Source organism: Salvelinus fontinalis, chromosome 13 (assembly GCF_029448725.1).
Source record: "Salvelinus fontinalis isolate EN_2023a chromosome 13, ASM2944872v1, whole genome shotgun sequence".
NCBI lineage: Eukaryota > Metazoa > Chordata > Actinopteri > Salmoniformes > Salmonidae > Salvelinus > Salvelinus fontinalis.
In genome coordinates this window covers 33,488,823-33,512,643 of record NC_074677.1, presented here as the reverse complement: position 1 = coordinate 33,512,643, position 23,821 = coordinate 33,488,823, and the positions used below count along the sequence as shown (strand labels likewise).

Below are 23,821 nucleotides of genomic sequence, written 5' to 3'. Positions count from 1 at the left end.
TCACGTTTATGAGTATTTATGTATACGAGTAGATCACTGTCTAATATGGCGCACGGACATTTTCTCACCAGCTGGGCTACTTTTGTCATTGTGTAACCATGATTTTGGTGGCTAAATATGCACATTTTCGAACAAACTGTATATGTATGTTGTAATGTGATGTTACAGGGGTGTCATCTGAAGAATTCTGAGAAGGTTAGTGAAAAAAATAATATATTTTGGCGATGTTTACGTTATCGCTCTCTTTGGCTAGAATCAATGCTGGGGTAATGTTTGCACATGTGCTATGCTAATATAACGATTTATTGTGTTTTCGCTGTAAGACACTTAGAAAATCTGAAATATTGTCTGTATTCACAGGATCTGTGTCTTTCGATTAGTGTATGCTGTGTATTTTTACGAAATGTTTGATGATTAGTAGTTAGGTAAACACGTTGCTCATTGTAATTATTCTAGTCCATTTGTGACGGTGGGTGCAATTGTAAACTATGCCATCTACCTGAAATATGCACATTTTTCTAACAAAACCTATCCCATACCATAAATATGTTATCAGACTGTCATCTGATGAGTTTTTTTCTTGGTTAGGGGCTATAAATATCTTAGTTTAGCCGAATTGGTGATAGCTACTGGTGTTGGTGGACAAATAAAAGATGGTGGATTATGCTAATGTGTTTTTAGGTAATAGATTTACATCTTTACATATTGTGTCTTCCCTGTAAAACATTTTAAAAATCGGACATGTTGGCTGGATTCACAAGATCTGTGTCTTTCATTAGCTGTATTGGACTTTAATGTGTGAAAGTTAAATATTAAAAAAAAATATTTTTTTTGAATTTCGCGGCTCTGCCTTTTCAGTGGGGGTGGGGGGGGTGTGCCGCTAGCGGCACCCTAGTCCTAGACAGGTTAAAAAACAAAGAAAAATATATGGTATATACATGTTTTCTAAAAACAACCAACACCTGAAGAGTATTGGCTTAGTGGGAGTTTGGTTTTCTAATGCTGTCTTTGGTCTGATTGCTTTGGTCTGGTGGCTCGAGTCGACAAGGTGAAAATTCTGTCAATGTGCCCTTGAGAAAGGCACCCAAATTTGCTCCAGGGACGCCGTACTACGATGGCTGAGCCTGTAAAACAACAACATTTCACTGCACCTAATCGGTGGATGTGACAATAAAACTAATATAAAAAAACGTCTAGAGATCTAGGATCAGTTTATAGCAGCTTACCCTCCCCATGTCCTAACCTTAAGCATAAGAGAGATGGACAAAGATCTGACCCTGTATCAGTGGAAAGGGGACCCCTCAGACTGGTTCCAGAGAATGACACGCTATGTTACAATGGCTCAGATACAGCACTGGCAGTTTGGGAGCAGTAATAGTGTAGAGATATTTAAACACTCCTCATTGGCCAACGGGAGGAGAGAGAGAAACAGGTCCTCCCATGGACAAAATAGAGGACACAAAGTAAGAGATGGACTCTCACTGAGAAAGATGCCCACGGAGCGCTTCTCATCTCTGTAGTCTTCTTCATGATTCTGTAGAGAATTAGATTGATACATTTTTCTTCTCTGTCTACCCAGCTTGCAATTCAGTTCATTTATCTTTCTCTCTCAGTCCTCTCTCATGCTGGCATCCTCTGCAGTTCTTTGGAGGCAGTGTTGTTGTCTGGACTCTTTACTCCGTTCACCACAGTGTATCTCTGTCCCGCCTGCTGGCATTGTTGTCCTGCCCTATGTCTCAGGATGAGGAGAGAGAGCAGGAAGCAGATGAACGCTCCACAAACAAACAACACCTGCAGTCCCAGGAACCTGGCCATAAAAGAGATGGAAACTGTAAATATCATACATCCAAGATATTCTGAATACTCTATAACAAACCTGCGTCAAAATACATACTGTATGGCAAATACTAAAAAAGAAATGAAGCTGTGGCTGATTTAGGTTGCCTGGTAAATTGGTCCCAAAAGTGCAATGGAATGGTCTCAAAAGTGCAAACTCTAAGTATGGCTGATATGGCTGACATGGAGGCATGAGTCATTGTGCAGGTGGAGGGTATATCTGCTGGTGCTTGCCTCTGTCTGAAGAGGTCCATGTTGTAGTAGTGACATGATGTGTTCCTCCCACACTTCTTCCCCCAGAGGATACAGGTGGTGTCTATGGCAATGCCGTACAGGACTGGGGCAGGCAGGAATGCTTGAGACACACACATACACCAATTACAAATACACATCCATGTGAACACGCACACACAGACATGCATGCACACACGCACACACATACACAATTGGCTGAGAGGCTGTGAGATGATTCTTCTGAGTGGCAGTGTTGATATGTGTCATTATCCCTGTAGAGATGTGTTTTCTGAGTTTACATGGTCCTGCTTCACGTCACCTAACAGGACAGCCAGAGAGGAATTTCGGGGATGGATTTTTGAAAAGGTATTTTTTCCAAGACGTTTTCTGTTCAAACCGTGGATGTCGAGCAGAAAGGTTGATCACTGTGAAAGTGAATCACTGTGCATTGGTCGTTTATCTACATTTCTTGGCATCCCGGGCAAAGATGTGATAGTGTGGCTGTCTGTGAAATGTTGATTTAACTCACCCAGCATTCTGAAGAGCATGTACTGAACTCCCACAGCAAAAGACTTATCCTCTGTTCTCACTGTCCTGCAGGGGAGATAGAGGGAGAGAGCGAGAGAGAAGGAAAAAGTGAAGAAGAGGGTAAAGGGGATGAAGAGGAAAAGGATGGGAGCGGGTCAACATCAGTCACAGTAACCGTGCCAGTTCTGGCGTGAAGAAGTTACTGACCAGCTGGATGGAGTTTGCGTTTAGTTCAGAGTGAAACAGAACAGCTGAACGGATGCAGTAAATTATGTCAGACGTGTCACACACACACACACACACACACACACACACACACACACACACACACACACACACACACACACACACACACACACACACACACACACACACACACACACACACACACACACACACACACACACACACACACACACACACACACACACACACACACACACACACAGCGTTGCTTAAATATCAATATGCAAAAACTACCCCCATCCACTTTATCTTGAAATCTTTGTTGTTGCATGTGCAGTTGCTGTCTGATAAATGAGAGTGACAGTGTGTGAAGAGTTGGTTAAACATCTATAGGTCATGTTTAGCGGACTGTCTAAGTGTTACCCAGTGAGGAAGCGGAAAGCTCTGTTCTTTATTCCCTTATTATGTTTGCTATCATCCCCACAGGCCCAATAACGCTGATCATAGACCAACCAACAGACACACACAGTGCGGATGTGTGTGTGTGTGTGTGTGTGTGTGTGTGTGTGTGTGTGTGTGTGTGTGTGTGTGTGTGTGTGTGTGTGTGTGTGTGTGTGTGTGTGTGTGTGTGTGTGTGTGTGGGGTTTGGGTAGGCTCAAACATGCTGAAACGAAGGAGGAATGCGTTTGAACTACCTGAGCCATCATGATGGATGATAATGTTATGATACAGTGGCAACTACTGCCTCAGGGCTAAGCAATAGAACTAGTGTCTGTGTCCCTGCAATAATAACTAAGGGAGTGCGTGAGAGAACTCAGATACCTCAGGCTTTACCATGGGGACACGACTGCACATGACTCTCTCTCTTTCTCTGTACGTAGGTGATTAGTGTGTGTGTTCATATGTGTGTGTGTGTGTGTGTGTGTGTGTGTGTGTGTGTGTGTGTGTGTGTGTGCTGTACCTCAGTATCATCATGTATGATGGCGTCTGTGAGAAGGATGCGATGAAGCAGGTGAGGGCAGAGAGAACCATAAAGGGCAAGAGGAGGTGTTCACAGTTGCTACCGCATGTCCCCGACAACGCATGGGACCCGTTGATGCAGCCACAGTTTGTGTAGTTCTGTCAGAGAAAGAGTCACATGACATTAACCACCAGCCAATCACCATTGCATCTGGCAGTAACTGTTGACATAGTAGGTGTGAATGAGAATCACTCATCTCATAAAATAAAAGTACATCATCAAGAAACTGGCTTGATAGTCTCTCTGGCTTCAGGGCAAGGGAATATTCTTCTCCTGAGCTTTGTATGGTGGTGGAGTGTGTGTGAGTATTCTAAATAATACTGAGTCTGGCTGGTAACCCTGTTTTCCATTGAGTAGACATCTGGCAGTAAAGCAGACGTGAGGCCCCTTTAGAGCTGTGTATGTCTGACATGTCTACTTCCTGGAAATTCATAATCTTGGGTTTCTTCGTGTTTCTGCATGTTATGTGATTTAGTTTTCTCTCTGTGTTCTTTTTAACCTCAATATGATTGGCCTGGGAAAGTTAGGATTCAGCCTATTCATGAACAGGCAGGTGTAGTGGTTTACCAGGACTTTGATGGTGTTGTTGTCCTGTACTTTGGTCATGCAGCCTGCATGACAGGGTGATATGAACTCCACCCCGTCTGAGCCACACACCGGGTTAAAAGTCTCGGTCGGACAGGAGCACCCAGCTTTACACCCCAAGGAACCATTCTGTCTGAGAACAGAGGAAGAAGAAAGAGGAATGGTACCTGGTGGAGTTCACAATGGCAACTTAAGGCTTCAGTGCTGTTTTAAGGAGAGGTGATGGTAACCTACGTGGTGGGGTAGACTCCAGTGACACTCTGTGTGGAGCAGCCGAGGAGGAGGAGAGGCAGAGCGGTGAGTATACACATCAAGATGGCTGCCGTGCACATGAGGGCGGAGCCTCTAGTAGACATACTCAGCCTCCTCATCAAAGCCCCACCTAGCACGATGCCCAGCACCGCTAGAGGGATACTCACCCCACCTACAGGCACACAGAGGTTTCACCTAAAATGACATACCCAAATCTAACTGCCTGTAGCTCAGGCCCTGAAGCAAGGATATGCATATTCTTGGTACCATTTGAAAGGAAACGCTTTGTAGTTTGTGGAAATGTGAAAGGAATGTAGGATAATATAACACAACAGATCTGGTAAAAGATAATACAAAGAAAAAACCAACCATTCTTTTGTATTTTTTTTAACCATCATCTTTGAAATGCAAGAGAAAGGCCATAATGTATTATTCCAGCTCAGGTACAATTTAGATTTTGGCCACTAGATGGCATCAGTGTACGAGGATTGTTTAAGATTGATCCAATGAACCATTGCATTTATGTAACAAAATGTTGTATCAAGACTGCCCAAATGTGCCTAATTTGTTTATTAATAAAGCATAACAGTCACTCCGATATAAGTTGTGAAAACGTTCTAAGGTTGTGTTTTTTGCAGTCGCCCTGCACATCTCAGAAGTTAGATCTCAGAAGACAACATGGTTCTGGAGACATGAGCTCTGTGCTGCCTGCCTTTGAAAAAGAACCTGGAACGCAACCAGTGTTTCCCCTTACATAGGCAGGGTGGTTCCCCTCAGCCTAGCTCTGTTAACCCCCTCCTAATAATAGTTGGCCTTATTTTGTAGTCTTGTAAAATGTTGATATTGGCAGCTTCAGGTGCAAACGCTGGAGATTCTGCACCCTGCCAAAGAACTAAAACACTGGGGTAAAGGGAAAGTAAATCCCATCCAGATTTGACCCTGCTATAAACAGTAGTGGGCGGGGGTTTGATCAAACCAGGGGTTTGATTGCCTGTGCTCTGAGTCTTTGTCTTCTGGAATGATTACCTTCAGTTGCTCAATAGCAGTGTTTCTGTGGTAGAATTCCATGCTCTCTGTGCAGACCCCTGGAGAGTTGGAGCATACTCTATTATTAATCTCAGCTAGTATTAAGTGTGTATACAATGTGATATTACCCATATTTCTTATTCCCATCAGACCCGAGTTAAATACACATGCCAAATACTTGAGTTTTGCAGATTTGATTTTAAAGGAATAACTCTCCATTGAGTGGAATTTTAATTTGGTCCATTGGTTCTATTTTTTCTTCATTAGACAAACCCTAACCTTAATCTAAATCAAGATGTTTCACAGAGATAACGAATAATGTCTCTCACCGATCATCATGTTGGAGAAGGAGGCAGTCTGGGTGAACTGGCGCTCTATGAACTTGGCCATAAAGGTGGCGAGGCCGGCTACCATCGCTGCCAGGTGGACCTGTGCCAGCACCACCAAAAGGTAGATGGGGTTCCGCAGGGTCCGCAGGGCGATACGGGGGAAACCTGGGAGAAAGAGGGGGAGGGAGGGAGGGAGAGAGGGGTTAATGGCTAATGACCTCACTGCTTAAGACAATATTTACCACGGGGGTTGCAACAATAGAGGAAGAGAGAGGACACAATGTGACCACTTCTACTTTTTATATACTATCAGTATGTATATCAGTGACTGTCACCCTTAATGCCATGTAGTCACCCATAGACACAGTGAAGAGAAACGTAAAGAAAACAGACGCATGTGGTTTTATAAAAGTGTCTCACTTTTGAGAAACTGTGTGAGGGTGAGTTCCTGGACGGGGTCTGGCAGTGGTTTCTTTTCCTCTTCTGCTCTGGGCTCTGTGACATCGCCTCCATTTTCCTAACCAGGGGAGAGAAAGAACCACACCGCAATTATGCGCTGTACCTGTATTACAACAGATTAGAGTTTGATCACGGCACAGCAAACATGTAATCCTGTCATTATTGCATTAACTCTCTAATAGCCTTTGTCAGGTCTAGGGAACATGATGTGGGAAAGAGAGAGTTTAGCCTACAAGATCGCTGATTGCGAAATGGTAACATTTAAAGTGTATGTAACACTGCAGTGCACTCAAGTTACACGCCAAGCTTCAGAGCTTTTAAAGCCTTGGCCAGCATTCAAGAGACTGTGTGTGTGGGTGTTTGTGTGTGTGTGCGGCTATGCTATGCTATTGAGCAAGACCTGGCACAATGATTCTTCTTTGTGCCAGATGACTGATGAGCGAAACATGAACCAAAGACTCAACCTCTTTTGAAACATTCCCTTACAGAATGATAGATATCAGCCAGGACCTTATTCAACAAGGTCAAACCTCATCACTCTTTCTCTGAACCAAATTTTTCTATAAGAGAAGATTGTTCAACTTTCATTACATTTTCTAAGTTAATGCTTAATAAGACATAAAATCAATCAATCACAAATATATATCATGACTGTGACAACGTGTCAGCTTGTATCCCATACTACACCTCTTTGGGCATCTGCCGGGGGAAGAAGAGGTAGGGCAGGGAGGTGAGGAAGAGGAAGGAGGCTGCCACCAAGAAGCCTAGCCACCAGGCTCCCACCCAGCGAGGGTCTCCTCGCTCCAGACCTATCTGATCTGCAGATAGAAGAAAGACATGTTACTGTATTAGTGGCAAAGTAAAGTATTCAAAAATAGTAAAATAACAATATTCAATCAACTATTCAATGAAATAACCAATGCAATCAAAGGTACTGTATCTTTTGAAGTGCACCCTGAGAACACTTCCTGGTTTAAAACGTTATAACCTTTTGACAAAATGTTGATATTAGGAAAGAAAGTACATTTTTTTCCTTGGCATTTTTCAACAGAACATTGAATCTCTTTCTAACTTACAGCAGCTTCCAGGAAGAAGTCATATTCTTTTTCACTGTGAGAAACTCCACATTCATTCTGAATGACTAAAGTGAAAGACTGAGTGAATGAGGTCATACCAGATGTTCAGAGAGACCGAGATTCCAGTTAAGAACAAATTTTCCTCCAAAAAGGGAATAAGCTAATTTCTATCACAGAAATTCGTCTGATGTCATGCACTTTTCTACAGAAGTAAATAACTATAGATATGCACCACACACGCCATACACACATGCACACACACGCACACACATACTTCAGCAGGCGTTTGAACAGTTTGAACATGTCCCCAATCACTAACGATGCTCTCACACCTTGATAAATGAGATGCATCGAACTGGAAGAACGAGTTCAATTACATGAAACTGGAAAGACAGGACACTGGTCCATGACCATGACTGGGGTAAATCCAGTTTCTGAGGTGTCTGAAGCTTGCAGGGAAAGCTGTGGTTCACACAGAATGAGGTGGATTGGAAAAGTCTTTGATGAAAATCTGCTCCAGAGTGCTCAGGTCCTTATGACTGGGGCGAAGGTTCACCTTCGAATAGGACAACGACCGTAAGCACACAGCCAAGACAACACAGGAGTGACTTCGGGACAAGTCTCTGAATGTCCTTGAGTGACCTAGCCAGACCTGAAAATAGCTGAAAATAGCTGCAGCAACGCTCCCCATCCAACCTGACAGAGCTTGAAAGGATCTGCAGAGAAGAATGAGAAATACCCCAAATAGAGGTGTGCCAATCTTGTAGCGTCATACCAAAGAAGACTCAAGGCTGTAATCGCTGCCAAAGGTGCTTCAACAAAGTACTGAGTAAAGGGTCTGAATACTTATGTAAATGTGATATTTCAGCTTATTATTTTCAATATATTTGCAAAAAATTTGAAAAAAATGTTTTTGCTTTGTCATTATGGGGTATTGTGTGTAAATCTATGAGAAAAAAGGAACAATTGAATACATTCTGGAATGAGGCTGCAACGTAACAAAGTGTGGAAAAAGTCAAGGGGTCTGATTACTTTCCCGATGCACTGTAAATGTTTGCCTGTTAGAATTCACAGGAGTGGAGTAAAGATAAGATGGTCGTTATCATCGACATTATTCCAGCTAGTCTCCATTAAACTCTGTTTATTAAAACACAATCACTCAGAGTTTTATTTTGTCTTGTAAAGGACACTACAAGAGGAGGACCTCCAGAATGTATCATAACCGGCCGTGATTGGGAGTCCCATAGGGCGGCGCACAATTGGTCCTGCATCATCGGCCGGTGTAGGCCGTCATTGTAAATACGATTTTTTTCTTAACTGACTTGCCTAGTTAAATAAAGGTTAAATAATAAATGTAAAAAAATGATTGCATGCACCTTGAAGTTGACCTGTAGCACACCTTACCACCAACCTTTGGTACATAACCCACCCAATATGGTATTCTAACCCTAGCTTCATGTCCACATCCCGGTTCAATCCTAACCCTAGCCTCAACCACAACCCTAACCCATATCAGCTCCAGATGAGACACTCCTGACATATTGTGAACATCTGAGGACCTCCTGGGAGTGTGTGTGTGTGTGTGTGAGTGTGAGAGAGAGAGTGTGTGAGTGAATGAGTCAGTGAGTGAATGAGTAAGAGACCTGGCACATTTGGTTCCTTGGAAGTTGTGGGAACATGTGTTTTTTGGTTTCAGATTGGTTCCGGGAACGAAGCCCTAAGTTTCCTGACCGGTAAAACTGAACGTTTTTTAAACATTCTGAGAACTAAAGCTGTTTTTAAGTTGTAGGGAGGTTTTCCTGCGAGGTTTTAAAGCTCTGAGAATGGAAATTATCATATTTAAAGGTAAATACAGTTCCTTCAGAAAATATTCACAAACCTCGGCTTTTTCCTAATTTTGTTGTGTTACAGCCTACACACAATACCCCATAATGTCAAAGTGGAATTATGTTTTTAGAAATGTTTACAAATTCAATAAAAATTAAAAGCTTACATGTCTTGAGTCAATAAGTATTCCACCCCTTTGTTATGGCAAGCCTAAACAAGTTGAGGGTTAAACATCTACTTAACAAGTTAAGTAGCTTGGACTCACTCTGTGTGCAATTATAGTGTTTAACATTATTTTTGAATGACTGACTATCTCATCTCTGTATACCTCATACATTGCATCTACTCTGCAATACTAATCGAAACCACAGATTGAAAAGAAGGAAACCCGTACAAAATATTCCAAAACATGCATCCTGTTTGCAAACAGGATGCATGTTTTGGAATATTTTTTATTCTGTACAGGCTTCCTTCTTTTCACACCGTAATTTAGGTTAGTATTGTGGAGTAACGACAATGTTGTTGATCCATCCTCAGTTTTTTCCTATCAGGGCCATTAAATTGTTTTAAAGTCACCATTGGCCTCATGGTGAAATCCATGAGCGGTTTCCTTCCTCTCCGGAAACTGAGTTAGAAAGGACGTCTGTATCTTTGTAGTGACTGGCTGTATTGATACGTCATCCAAAGTGTAATTAATAACTTCACCATGCTCTAAGGGATATTCAATGCTTGCTTTTCTTTACCAATAGGTGCCCTTCTACCTTCTTCGCGAGACATTGGTAAACCTCGCTGGTCTTTGTGGTTGAATCTGCGTTTGAAATTCTGTGCTTAACTAAGGGACCTTACAAATAATTGTATGTTTGGGGTATAGAGAGGAGGTAGTCATTCAAAAATCATTCTGAAAAACACTATTATTGCATATTATTGCAAATATACATGTATAGAGTGAGTCCATGGAATTTATTTTGTGACTTGTAAAGCATATTTTTACTCCTGAACTTATTTAAGCTTGCTATATCTTTTGTTTAAGTTTTTTATTGAACCTTTATTTAACGAGGCAAGTCCGTTAAGAACAAATTCTTATTTACAATGATGACCTACCAAAAGGCAAAAGGCCTCCTGCGGGGGTGGGGGTTGGGATAAAAAAAATATATATAGGACAAAACACACATCACGACAAGAGAGACACCACAACACTACATAAAGAGAGACCTAAGACAACAACATTAGGATGGCAGCAACACATGACAACACAGCATCCTAGCAACACAACATGCAACAACATGGTAGCAAAACAGCATGGCAGCAGCACAACATGATAGCAGCACAAAACATGGTTCAAACATGATTGGGCACAGACAACAGCACAAAGGGCAAGAAGGTAGACAATAATACATCACGCGAATCAGCCACAACTGTCAGTAAGAGTGTCCATGATTGAGTCATTGAATGAAGAGACAGAGATAAAACTGTCCAGTTTGACTGTTTTTTGCAGCTCGTTTCAGTCATACTGTATCAAAGTGGTTGAATACCTATTGACAATACATTTTAGCTTTTCAATTTTAATTAATTTCAAGCAGAATTCCACTTTGACATTATGGGGTATCATATCTCAAATCTCAATTTAATCAATTTTAAATTCAGGCTATAACACAACAACGTGGGAAAAAGTCAAGGGGTGTGAGTACTTTCTGAAGGCACTGTAGAACTTACAGAAAGTGTCCCAGTATGATGCATTTTGTGTATGTGCTCACCTTTGGACATCTTGTCGATGTCGACATAAAAGCGCAACATGAAGGAGCCCATCATAAAGCCAAAAGCAGGACCAATAGATGTGACAGCCAGGAGGATGCCTGCAGGGGGGAACCACAGTCAGACATGTCACCCCTGTTGTGGGATCAATAGAGTGACACGGAAAAGACTGCTTATCGTTTAGTTTCTCCCCAGATCATACTTCGAAGTTGATGAAAAGAAAATGAAAGACTGCCCATTGTCTGCTGATCTCAAGTATCATTTTATCATATAGATTGACATGACATGACACACACTTGGCATGAAACAGCCTTGAGAGCAGCAAAACAATGATTGGATACAAAACATTCACTTTAGTTTCATTACTATTTTTCCACATCCTGCACCCCGGTTATGTGTGAAATTCCTAATCTAACTCCTTCTAATGTCCCTGCAAGTATTCTCAGAATTGGAGGGGATTGAGTGGAGCCCAAAATTGCGGGAACGTTAGAGAAGAATGGTGCAACTCTCCATTAAAAAAAAACAACAGTGATACTATTGATTCCTAGTTAAAAACCTAAAAGACCTGCATCAGAATGTGTATTTCCTGTATTCCAAGAATTCCCTGTTTCCCAGTCACTCCCAGTGCTCATACCGAGGTAGAGAGGAGAGTTCCTCTTGCTGGCATAGTCATCAATGTAGGAGATTCCGAAGGGTTGGATGGGAACGCCGCCGATTCCCAGGAGTATCTGTCCTAGGAGCAGGAGTGGGAATACTCCCTGCTGGGAGTGTCTCTCTTGCTGAGTGCAGCTATGATTGGACAAGGTTGATTGGAAAGAGCTCTCTAATTGGCAGAGGCCAGAGTCGTCATCCTTGGATTCTATTGAACACAGGTAGAAAGGAGTTAAGAGTTAGGTGATAACTACTATTTTTGTTTTGAGATTCAAACAAATATATGCATGTATTGTATGTGTGTGTGTATGTGACTTACCGCTGATGTGGTCTGTGTACTGGTAGGGGCCACTGATGAAATGAGGCATGGCCATTATCAGAGCAGCCAGACTGACCACCAGTGCCCCTCCACCAATGAACCGTGGTCTGTGGACACGGCTACCAAAGAAACTAACAAACACTATCAGGACTATGTTCCCCACCTACACACACAGATAAACACACACACACAGAATCATGAGCACAACACACTCACACAAACAAACACAACCATTAACACACTTATGTGCCCACTCTCACATGTAAACAATTAAAGTATACAATTTTTTCATATATAAATACAAATAATAATCTGAACCTATATGGATCTGGAATTTCTCAGTCAATCTTCCTGTTATCTTGATCAGCCCAAAAGAGTGGTGGGATAGGGTCAGGGTTAGGTTTAGGCTTACCTCATTGAAGGATGCCAAGATGCCAGACTTCTGGCTAGAGAAGCCATAGCGTCTCTCTATGGTGGAGATGGAGCTCTTCAGATATCCAGACACCAACAGCTGGGCCAGCTGGAGCATGCCATGGCACAGCACAAATAACTAGAGGAGAGACAGGAGAGAGAGGATAGACAGGGAAGGGAGAGAGAGAGGAAAACCATGGTATATATTTGTTTATGGTTTCATCAGTATGCAGACAGACTGTAGATACATGAAGTGTATTAAAAAAATTGTTCCCAGCTTAGTAGTAAATAGTAGTAAATAATAGTAGTAGTAGTAAATAATATGATCTGATCAATGAACTACAGAGAGCTCAAATGTCTGATTTAAATATTCAGGAGAACTTCTTGTTCCACACGGGGCACTACATCTAGATGCACATTTGACACCTTTAAACCTTCTTAGTGATCCCTTCCCGCTCAGATCCCAGTAACAGGATTGATTTGACAACATCCAGTGAAATTGCAGCGTGCCAAATTCAAGAACAGAAATACTCATAATAGAAATTCACAAAACATACATGTATAATACATCAAAATAAAGCTTAACTTCTTGTTAACCGAGCCGCAGTGTCAGATTTCAAAAAGGCTTTACAGTGAACGCAGACCATGCGATTATCTGAGGACAGCACCCCGCATACAAACACATGAAAGTAATATTTCAACCAGCCAGGTGCGACACAAAACTCAGAAATAACGATATAATTCATGCCTTACCTTTGAAGATCTTCTTCTGTTGGCACTCCCAAATGTCCCAGAAACATCACAAATGGTCATTTTGTTCGATAAATGTCTTCTTTATATCTCCAAAATGTCCATTTATTTGGCACGTTCGATTCAGAAAATATACCAGTTCCAACTCACCCAACATGACTACAAAGTATCTAATAAGTTACCTGTAAACTTGGTCCAAACATTTCAAACAACGTTCCTAATCCAAACTTAGGTATCGTAAAACGTAAATAATCGATACAATTTAAGACGGGATAAACTGTGTTCACATGGAAAGAACAGGGCTACTTCTTCATTTCTCAAAGGATAAACATCATCCAATTTCTAAAGACTGTTGACATCTAGTGGAAGCCATAGGAACTGCAACCAGATTCCTTAGCATAGAAAACTAATGGAAAACAGATTGACCTCAAATTTTTTCCCCCCTGGATGGATTGTGCTCGGGGTTTCGCCTGCCAAATCAGTTCTGTTATACTCACAGACATTATTCAAACAGTTTCATAAACGTCAGAGTGATTTCTATCCAAGTCTATTAATAATGTCCTTATCCTAGCTTCTGGGCCTGAGTATCAGGCAGTTTACTTTGGGCACGCTTTTCATCCGGACGTGAAAATACTGCCCCCTATCCCTAAGAAGTTTGTAAAGAAAGTATGTAATGCAACAAAACATCTTGCTACAGTAGTCAAGAGGGTCTGGAGGCCTATGAGTAACTTTATGAGGATTTTCACAACCAGAGCAAAATCTTTTACATATAGTACCAGTCAAAGGTTTGGACACAGCTATTCATTCAAGGGTTTTTCTTAATTTTTACTATTTTCTACATTGTAGAATAATAGTGAAGACATCACAACTATGAAATAACACATGGAATCATGTAGTAACCAAAAAAGTGTTAAACAAATCAAAATATATTTGAGATTTGAGATTTTTTACAGTAGCCACCCTTTGCCTTGATGACAGCTTTGCACACTCTTGGCATTCTCTCAACCAGCTTCACCTGGAATGATTTTCCAACAGCTTTTAAGGAGTTCCCACATTTGCTGAGCACTTGTGGGCTGCTTTTCCTTCACTCTGTGGTCCAACTCATCCCAATCCATCTCAATTGGGTTGAGGTCGGGTGATTGTGGAGGCCAGGTCATCTGATGCATCACCGTCACTCTCCTTCTTGGTCAAATAGCCCTTACACAGCCTGGAGGTGTGTTGGGTCATTGTCCTGTTGAAAAACAAATGATAGTCCCACTAAGCGCAAACCAGATGGGTTGGCATATCGCTGCAGAATGCTGTGGTAGCCATGCTGGTTAAATGTGTCTTGAATTCTAAATATATCACTGACAGTGTCACCAGCAAAGCACCCCCACACCTCCTCCTCCATGCTTCATGCTGGGAACCACACATGCGGAAATCGTCCGTTCACCTACGATGCATCTCATAAAGACACGGCGGTTGAAACCAAAAATCTCAAATTTGGACTCATCAGACCAAAGGACAGATTTCCACCGGTCTAATGTCCATTGCTCGTGTTTTTTGGCCCAAGCAAGTCTCTTCTTATTATTAGTGTCCTTCAGTAGTGGTTTCTTTGCAGCAATTCGACCATGAAGACCTGATTCACGCAGTCTCCTCTGAAGAGTTGATGTTGAGATGTGTCTGTTACTTGAACTCTGTGTAGCATTTATTTAGAACGCAATTTCTGAGGCTGGTAACTCTAATGAACTTATCCTCTGGAGGTAACTCTGGGTCTTCCTTTCCTGTGGCGCTCCTCGTGAGAGCCAGTTTCATCATAGCGCTTGATGGTTTTTGAGACTGCACTTGAAGAAACTTTCAAAGTCCTTGAAATTTTTCGAAATTGACTGGCCTTCATGTCTTAAAGTAATGATGGACTCTCGTTTCTCTTTGCTTCTTTGAGCTGTTCTTGCCATAATATGGACTTTGTTTTTACTAAATAGGGCTATCTTCTGTACACCTCCCCTACCTTGTCACAACCCAACTGATTGTCTCAAACGCATTAAGGAAAGAAATTCCACAAATTAACTTTTAACTTCTCTAGGGTAGGGGGAAGCATTCGGAATTTTGGATGAAATGCATGCCCAAATTAAACTGCCTGCATCTCGGACCCAGAATATATGATATGCATATAACTGGTAGATTTTGATAGAAAACACTCTAAAGTTTCCAAAACTGTTAAAATAGTGTCTGATTTGGCAGGCAAAAACCTGAGAAAAATCCATTCAGGAAGTAGTTTTCTTTTGGTTTTGTAGTTTTCTATTCAATGTCAATACAGTATCCATTGACTTAGGACTCAAAATGCAGTTCCTATGCCTTCCACTAGATGTCAACAGTCTTCAGAAAATGTTTCAGGCTTGTATTCTGAAAAATGAAGAAGTAAGAGCAGTCTGAATGAGTGGACCCTGCCGTGTCACAGAGCTTTTTCCTGCGCAAGACCGAGAGAGTGCGTTTCGTGTTTACATTTTATATTGACAACGTTATTGTCCGGTTGAAATATTATTTATTATTTAGGCTAAAAACAACCTGAGGTTTGAATATAAACATCGTTTGACATGTTTCTATGAACTTTACGGATACAATTTTGATTTTTTTGTCCTCCTGTGTACTGTGTTTTAGCCTGTGGATTACTGAAGAAAACGCGCAAACAAAACGGAGGTTTTTGGGTATAAAGATACTTTATCGAACAAAAATAACATTTATTGAGTAAATGAATGTCTGCTGATTGCAAACAGATATAGATCATCAAAGGTAAGGGATTAATTTTATCTCTATTTCTAAATTTCTAAACTGTTCTAGCTGGCTGGCTACTGTTTGTAATGATTTGTTTAGTGGGCTATGTTCTCATAATCGTAATGTATGCTTTCGCCGTAAAGCATTTAACTTCTTTGGGATAGGGGGCGCAATTTTCACTTTGGGAAAAAATCATGCCCAATTTAAACGGCCTCGTACTCTATTCTAGATCGTACAATATGCATATTATTATTACTATTGGATAGAAAACACTCAAGTTTCTAAAACCATTTGAATTATATCTGTGAGTAAAACAGAACTCATTTTGCAGCAAACTTCCTGTCAGGAAGTGAAAAATCTGAAATCGAGGCTCTGTTCCAGGGCCTTCCTATTCATTTGCTTGAAATCTATGGATATACATGCACTTTATACGCCTTCCACTTGATGTCAACCGGCAGTGGGAGGTGGAATGGGGTGTCTAGCTTGATCTGAGGTCGAACAAGAGCTCTTGGAATGACGTGACCACAATTTCCTTTGTCTACCAAGGCGCGGGAAGGACATCAGCATTGGCTTCTGAAAAGCGTTCGGTATAGACGGCTAATATCTCCGGCTTTGATTTTATTTGATACATGTGATAATATCATCGTAAAGTATGTTTTTTCAATGTAGTTTTATCAGATTATTGAACGTTTATCGGGAGTTTTGGCGTTTTCCGTTCTCTGCGTTTGGTGAAGATGGACAACTTCGCGCCACTTGCCTAGCTTTGGTTGCTAATTCGACAGGAGAAGAGGACATTCTAAAACCAAACAACGATTTATTCTGGACAAAGGACTCCTTGTACAAGATTCTGATGGAAGAACATCAAAAGTAGGAACCATTTATGATGTTATTTCGTATTTCTGTGAAAAATGTTTAGTACTATTTTCCGCCCTCATTGCAGGCGCTGTCTCGCTATAACGTAATCTGTATGTCGTACTAAAGTTATTTTTAGAATTCTAACACGGCGATTGCATTACGAACTAGTGTATCTTTCATGTGCTGTACAACATGTATTTTTTAGTAAAGTTTATAATGAGTGCTTTGATTAGATTAGGTGAGTGTCAGAAATATATCCGGATAATTTTGTGCAGTTTGGCTACGTATTCACATTGTAAAACCACGATTTGTACCGCTAAATATGCACATTTTCGAACAAAACATATATGTATTGTGTAACATCATGTTACAGGACTGTCATCTGATGAAGTTTGTCAAGGTTAGTTAATAATTTTATATCTTTTGCTGTTTTTTTGCGATCGCTACCTTTGGGGTGAATGAATGCGGTTGTGTGGTTGGCTATTGTGGTACGCTAATATAATGCTATATTGTGTTTTCGCTGTAAAACACTTAAAATATCTGAAATATTGGCTGGATTCACAAGATGTTTATCTTTCATTTGCTGTACACCATGTATTTTTCATAAATGTTTTATGATGAGTATTTAGGTATTTCACGTTGCTCTCTGTAGTAATCCTTTTCTCAATAGGGGGTGCTATTTTCACTTTGTAATAATTTCGTTCCCAAATTAAACTGCCTCGTACTCAATTCTTGCTCGTACAATATGCATATTATTATTACTATTGGATAGAAAACACTCTCTAGTTTCTAAAACCGTTTGAATTATATCTGTGAGTAAAACAGAACTCAAGTTGGAGCAATTTTCCAATGAGGAAGTTAGAAATCTGAAATCAGGCAGGCTGTTCTGAGGTCAGTTTATTAATTTGCATGTCTTCTATTGGTCGAGATGCACTGCATACGCCTTCCCCTAGATGTCAGCAAATAGTGAGAATTGGAATGGAGTTGCTAGGCCATATAAATGGTCTGGGAACGTGGGGTCCAGTCTTTTCTTCATTCGCCATGACGCAAGACAGACCTCAGGATTGCGTTCTGGAAAGTTCCCGTTATAGGCCTTAGATATATCCGGCTCTGATTTTATTCGATATAGGTGTTAAAGACATCATAATGTTATTTTAAACCGAGTTATATCAGTTTATATCAGTATATTGCGATTTTCAGATATTTCTTAGTGCTGCGTTCTAGTGAGTTGGACACGTCTTTGCCACATGGCTAATGTTTACTGCTAATTCCAACGTTGAAGGCGACAATCTACAACCGAGCAACGATTCTTTTGGACAAAGGACAACTTGCCCAAGATTCTGATGGGAGCTCATCAAAAAGTAAGAAGTATTTATGATGTTAACCTGTTGGGGATGGGGGCGCTGTTTAGACTATTTATGCTAATGTGGCTAATTTTTTAAACGGCTTCCCACAAAATCCTTGATCGTACAATATGCATATTATTATTATTATTGGATAGAAAACAGTCTATAGTTTCTATAGGAGTTGAAATTTTGTCTCTAAGTGGAACAGAGCCCATTCTACAGCAATTTCCCTGACATGGAGTCAGATTTGAGAAACGTTGGCCACTTTTCTGAAGTCATTTAAACGGGCACTGTCGTTGCTATGACTATACGGACACTTCTTACGTCTTCCCCTGGATGCCTTTACGTGATGACGATTCCAACGGGCTCGATTGCTCGTTCACAGGCACTACAAATGAAAAAAACCTTTAGCTAGCAAGTCTTTTCTTGCTGCGTAACGCGCGTGGAAGACACCGACCCTCTCCTGTTCCAAGCATTAGTTTAGCCTGTTATATTTCTCCGGTCATCTTTTCACTCGTTATAGGAGTTACAAACATCACAAAGTAGTTAATTTAAAGCGTTTTATAGCAATTTATATCCGTTTAGTGCGATTTTGGGACATTTATTTTTGCAACGATGTGAAAAGTTGGGAACGCTTTTCAGTTCATCCCGAACGTAGTTGACATTTCCACATGGCAAGAGGACAGCTTTCCACCAAAAGACGATTTCTCCCAAGAAAGGATCCTTTGCCCAAGATACTGATGGAAGAACAGCTCAAGGTAGGACATTTTTATTATGATAAATCGTGTTTCTGTCGAAACATTTTAGTGGCTTAGGACGCCATGTTTTTTGACGTAGCTTCGCTTGGCGCAAACTGTATTGAAAAGTAAGGATAAATTAAAAAATGTAATAACGCAATTGTATTAAGAATTAAATTGTCTATCAATCCCTGTCCACCCTATATTTTTTAGTCACGTTTATGAGTATTTATGTATAAGAGTAGATCACTGTCTAAGTGGCGCAAGGACAAATTCTGACCAGCTGAGTTACATTTCACATTGTCTAACCATGATTTTGGTGGCTAAATATAAACATTTTCGATCAAACTGTATATGCATGTTGTAATGTGATGTTACAGGAGTGTCATCGGAAGAATTCTGAGAAGGTTAGTGAAAAAATTAATATCTTTTGGCGATGTTGACTTTTATCGCTCACTTTGGCTAGAATCAATGCTGGGCTGCTAATTGCTATGTGCTAAGCTAATATAACGATTTATTGTGTTTTCGCTGTAAGACACTTAGAAAATCTGAAATATTGTCTGTATTCACAGGATCTGTGTCTTTCGATTCGTGTATGCTGTGTATTTTTACGAAATGTTTGATGATTAGTAGTTAGGTAAACACGTTGCTCATTGTAATTATTCTAGTCCATTTGTGATGGTGGGTGCAATTGTAAACTATGCCATATACCTGAAATATGCACTTTTTTCTAACAAAACCTATCCCATACCATAAATATGTTATCAGACTGTCATCTAATGAGTTTTTTTGTTGGTTAGGGGCTATAAATATCTTAGTTTAGCCGAATTGGTGATGGCTACTGGTGTTGGTGGACAAATAAAAGATGGTGGAATATGCTAATGTGTTTTTAGGTAATAGATGTACATCTTTACATATTGTGTCTTCCCTGTAAAACATTTTAAAAATCGGAAATGTTGACTGGATTCATAAGATCTGTGTCTTTCATTAGCTGTATTGGACTTTAATGTGTGAAAGTTAAATATTTTAAAAAAATATTTTTTTTGAATTTCGCGGCACTGGTTTTTCAGTGGGGGGGGGGGGGGTGTGCCGCTAGCGCCACGCTGATCCTAGACAGGTTAATTTGTTGTTCTGTTGGAAAATGTAAAAATACTATTCCGCCATTAATTTCGGTGCGGTCTCGCTTTAACGCACGCTGTATGTCGTAGTAACGTTAATTTTAAAAATCTAACACAGCGGTTGCATTAAGAACTAATGTATCTTTCATTTGCTGTCCAACCTGTATTTTTTTGTCAAGTTTATGATTAGTTACTGATTAGATTAGGTGCCTCTACCAAGATTTCTCCCAACATTTTGTTGGCAGCTTGGCTACTATTTTCATTGTATAACCACGATTTGTGCCGCTAAATATGCACATTTTCGAATAAACTCTATATGTATTGTGTAATATGATGTTATAGGACTGTCATCTGAAGAAGTTTGAGAAGGTTAGTAAAAAAATTATATCTTTTGCTGGTTTATTCGTTATCGCTATTGTTGGCTTGAATCAATGCTGTTGTGTGGTTGGCTATTGTAGTAAGCTAATATAATGCTATATTGTGTTTTCACTGTAAAACACTTAAAAAATCTCAAATATTGGCTGGATTCACAAGATCTTTGTCTTTCATTTGCTGTACGCTGTGTATTTTCCATAAATGTTTTATGATGAGTATTTAGGTAATTCACGTTGGTCTCTGTAGTTATTCTAGTTGCTTTGGTGAGAGTTGTGATGGTGGCTGCAATGTAAAACTATGATTTATACCTGAAATATGCACATTTTTCTAACAAAACATATGCTATACAATAAATATGTTAGACTGTAATCTGATGAAGTTGTTTCTTGGTTAGTGACTATTTATATCTTTATTTGGTCGAAATTGTGATAGCTACCTATGCAGGAAAAAAATGGTGGAAAAATAAAGTTGTCTTTTGCTATCCTGGTTAGCTAATAGAAATACATATTGTGTCTTCCCTGTAAAACATTTTAAAAATCAGAAATGATGGCTGGATTCACAAGATGTGTATCTTTCATCTGGTGTCTTGGACTTGTGATTTAATGATATTTAGATGCAAGTATTTACTTGTGACGCTATGCTAGGCTATGCTAGTCAGCTTTTTTACTGATGGGGGTGGTCCCGGATCCGGGATTGTGACCAAGTAGAAGTTATTCTTGCTGCTTCGGTGCAATTTGTGATTGTAGCTGCAATGTAAAACTATGATTTATACCTGAAATATGCATCTTTTTCGAACAAAACATAGATTATTGTATAACATGTTATAAGACTGTCATCTGATGAAGTTGTTCCTTGGTTAGTGACTAATTCTATCTCTATTTGGGGGTTTTGTGCAAGCTACCTGTGCTGTGAAAGAAATGTCTGTGCTTTTTGTATTTGGTGGTGAGCTAACATAAATATACGTGGTGCTTTAGCTGTAACACATTTAAAACATCCTGGCGTGTTGGCTGGATTCACAAGATGTTTATCTTTCATTTGCTGTATTGGACTTGTTAATGTGTGAAAGTTAAATATTTCTAAAAAATATTTTTTGAATTTCGCGCGCTGCCTTTTCAGTGGAATGTGGGGGCTAGACAGGTTAAAAAATCTGACACCGTGGTTGGATTCACAAGCAGTTCATCTTTAAACCTATGTAAAATATGTTTTGTTTTCTGAATTTTTATAATGAGTATTTCTGTATATGAATTTGGCGCCCACCAGTTTCACTGGCTGTTGAAGAGGTGGGACGCTACCGTCTCACGTGCCCAAGAGAGGTTAACAAGGCATACCAGTCAATTGAAATGCATTCCAGGTGACTACCTCATGAAGCTGGTTGAGAGAAAGCCAAGAGTGTGCAAAGCTATCATCAAGGCAAACGGTGGCTACTGTAAAAAATCTAAAATCTAAAATGTTTAACACTTTTTTGGTTACTACATGATTCCACATGTGTTATTTTATAGTTTTGATATCTTCACTATTACTCTACAATGTAGAAAATAGTACAAATAAAGAAAAACACTTGAATGAGTAGGTGTCACACCCTGATCTGATTCACCTGTCTTTGTGTTTGTCTCCACCCACCTCCAGGTGTCGCCCATCTTCCTCATTAACCCCAGTGTACTTATACCTGTGTTCTCTGTTTGTCTGTTGCCAGTTTGTTTTGTTTCGTCAAGCCTACCAGCGTCTTTGTCCGTGCGCCTGGCTGGCTCTAGTTCCTGGTTTCCTGGTTTTGACCATTCTGCCTGCCCTGACCCTGAATCTGCCTGTCGTTCTGTAACTTGCAATACCACCCTGGATTACTGAACTCTGCCTACCCTGAGCCTACCTGCTGTTCTGTACCTTTCGGACTCTGCTCTGGACTACTGACCTCTGCCGGCCCTTGACCTGTTGTTCTCCTGCCCCCTTGCTTGAGTAATACACTTTTGTTACTTCAAAACTGTCTTCATCTGGGTCTTCTCCTGAGCCTTGCCAGTAGGTGTCAACTTTTGACTGGTATTGCACCTGTAGTACAAGCGTCCTATCCCTCAACTTTATAAAAAAGTAATTCTTAAGTAATTCTTAATTTGCTGAGGTACAGTTTTATTGTAATACAAGTGCATTCATGAGGCAGTAGACTCATAAAACAGTGTAGTTAAAAGAGACACAGAGAAGCATTTATGTGGTGTTATGATATGGGGTAAGGTTAGTGTTAGGACAGACTTTCCCTGGTTTAGGGAAAGGGGGATACCTTGTCAGTTGTACAACTGAATACATTCAACTGAAAAATGTCTTCTGCATTTAATCCAACCCCTCTGAATCAGAGGTGCGGGTGTCTGCCTTAATCAAAATCCAAATCTTCAGCGCTCAGTGGGTTAACTGCCTTGCTCAGAACAACATATTTTTACTTTGTCAGCTTGGGGATTTGATCCAGCAAACTTTTGGTTACTGGCGCAATGCTTTAACCACTAGGCTATTTATAAGCACATGTACTGCCAATAAAAGTTATTGTCAGTCAGAGTACCAGCTTGGAGTCGTGAGGCTGCTGGTTGGTGGCCATGAGGCCTTTAGTTTGGTTTTGTTTCTTTACTTTGGGCATGCTGTTTGTTTTCTTTTTGTATTTATTGTCAACATCTGCGCAAATCAACAATCTGTTTGGACTGCCAAACCAAGAGGTCAAGAGAGACAGAGCTGACCCTGGACCAAACTAAGGTTGCTGTCTCCCTGGGCACATGTACATTCAACAACTACGCACATAAACTGATTTCTCAAAAATAAACATCCTCTCACTGTCAACTGTGTTTATTTTCAGCAAACTTAACATATGTAAATATTTGTATGAACATAAGATTCAACAACTGAGACATAAACTGAACAAGTTCCACAGACATGTGACCAACAGAAATGGAATAATGTGTCCCTGAACAAAGGGGGGTTCAAAATCAAAATTAACAGTCGGTATCTGGTGTGGCCACCAGCTGCATTAAGTACTAAAGTGCATCTCCTCCTCATGGACTGCACCAGATTTCCCAGTTCTTGCTGTGAGATGTTACCCTACTCTTCCATCAAGGCACCTGCAAGTTCCCGGACATTTCTGGGGCGAATGGCCCTAGCCCTCACCCTCCGATCCAACAGGTCCCAGACGTGCTCAATGGAATTGAGATCCGGGCTCTTTGCTGGCCATGGCAGAACACTGACATTCCTGTCTTGCAGGAAATCACGCACAGAACGAGCAGTGTGGCTGGTGGCATTGTCATGTTGGAGGGTCATGTCAGGATGAGCCTGCAGGAAGGGTACCACATGAGGGAGGAGGATGTCTTCCCTGTAACACACAGCGTTGAGATTGCCTCCAATGACTTCCTGTCTCCCTGTTGCGCTGTCT

At 40.6% G+C, this 23,821-nt stretch overlaps 1 protein-coding gene across 1 annotated transcript in view; it reads right to left on the bottom strand.

Moving 5' to 3' along the window:
• Positions 1-542: 542 nt before the first annotated feature.
• Positions 543-23,821, bottom strand: part of LOC129868456 (solute carrier organic anion transporter family member 2B1-like) — a 33,410-nt gene continuing 10,131 nt past the window's right edge. The window contains 13 exon segments of the mRNA XM_055942463.1: positions 543-1,807; positions 2,071-2,191; positions 2,600-2,664; positions 3,746-3,903; positions 4,373-4,523; positions 4,625-4,814; positions 5,998-6,162; positions 6,418-6,514; positions 7,144-7,274; positions 11,114-11,212; positions 11,746-11,970; positions 12,082-12,244; positions 12,494-12,631. Of these exon segments, the coding sequence (XP_055798438.1) occupies positions 1,621-1,807; positions 2,071-2,191; positions 2,600-2,664; positions 3,746-3,903; positions 4,373-4,523; positions 4,625-4,814; positions 5,998-6,162; positions 6,418-6,514; positions 7,144-7,274; positions 11,114-11,212; positions 11,746-11,970; positions 12,082-12,244; positions 12,494-12,631 (1,890 nt within the window). The 3' untranslated portion in view covers positions 543-1,620.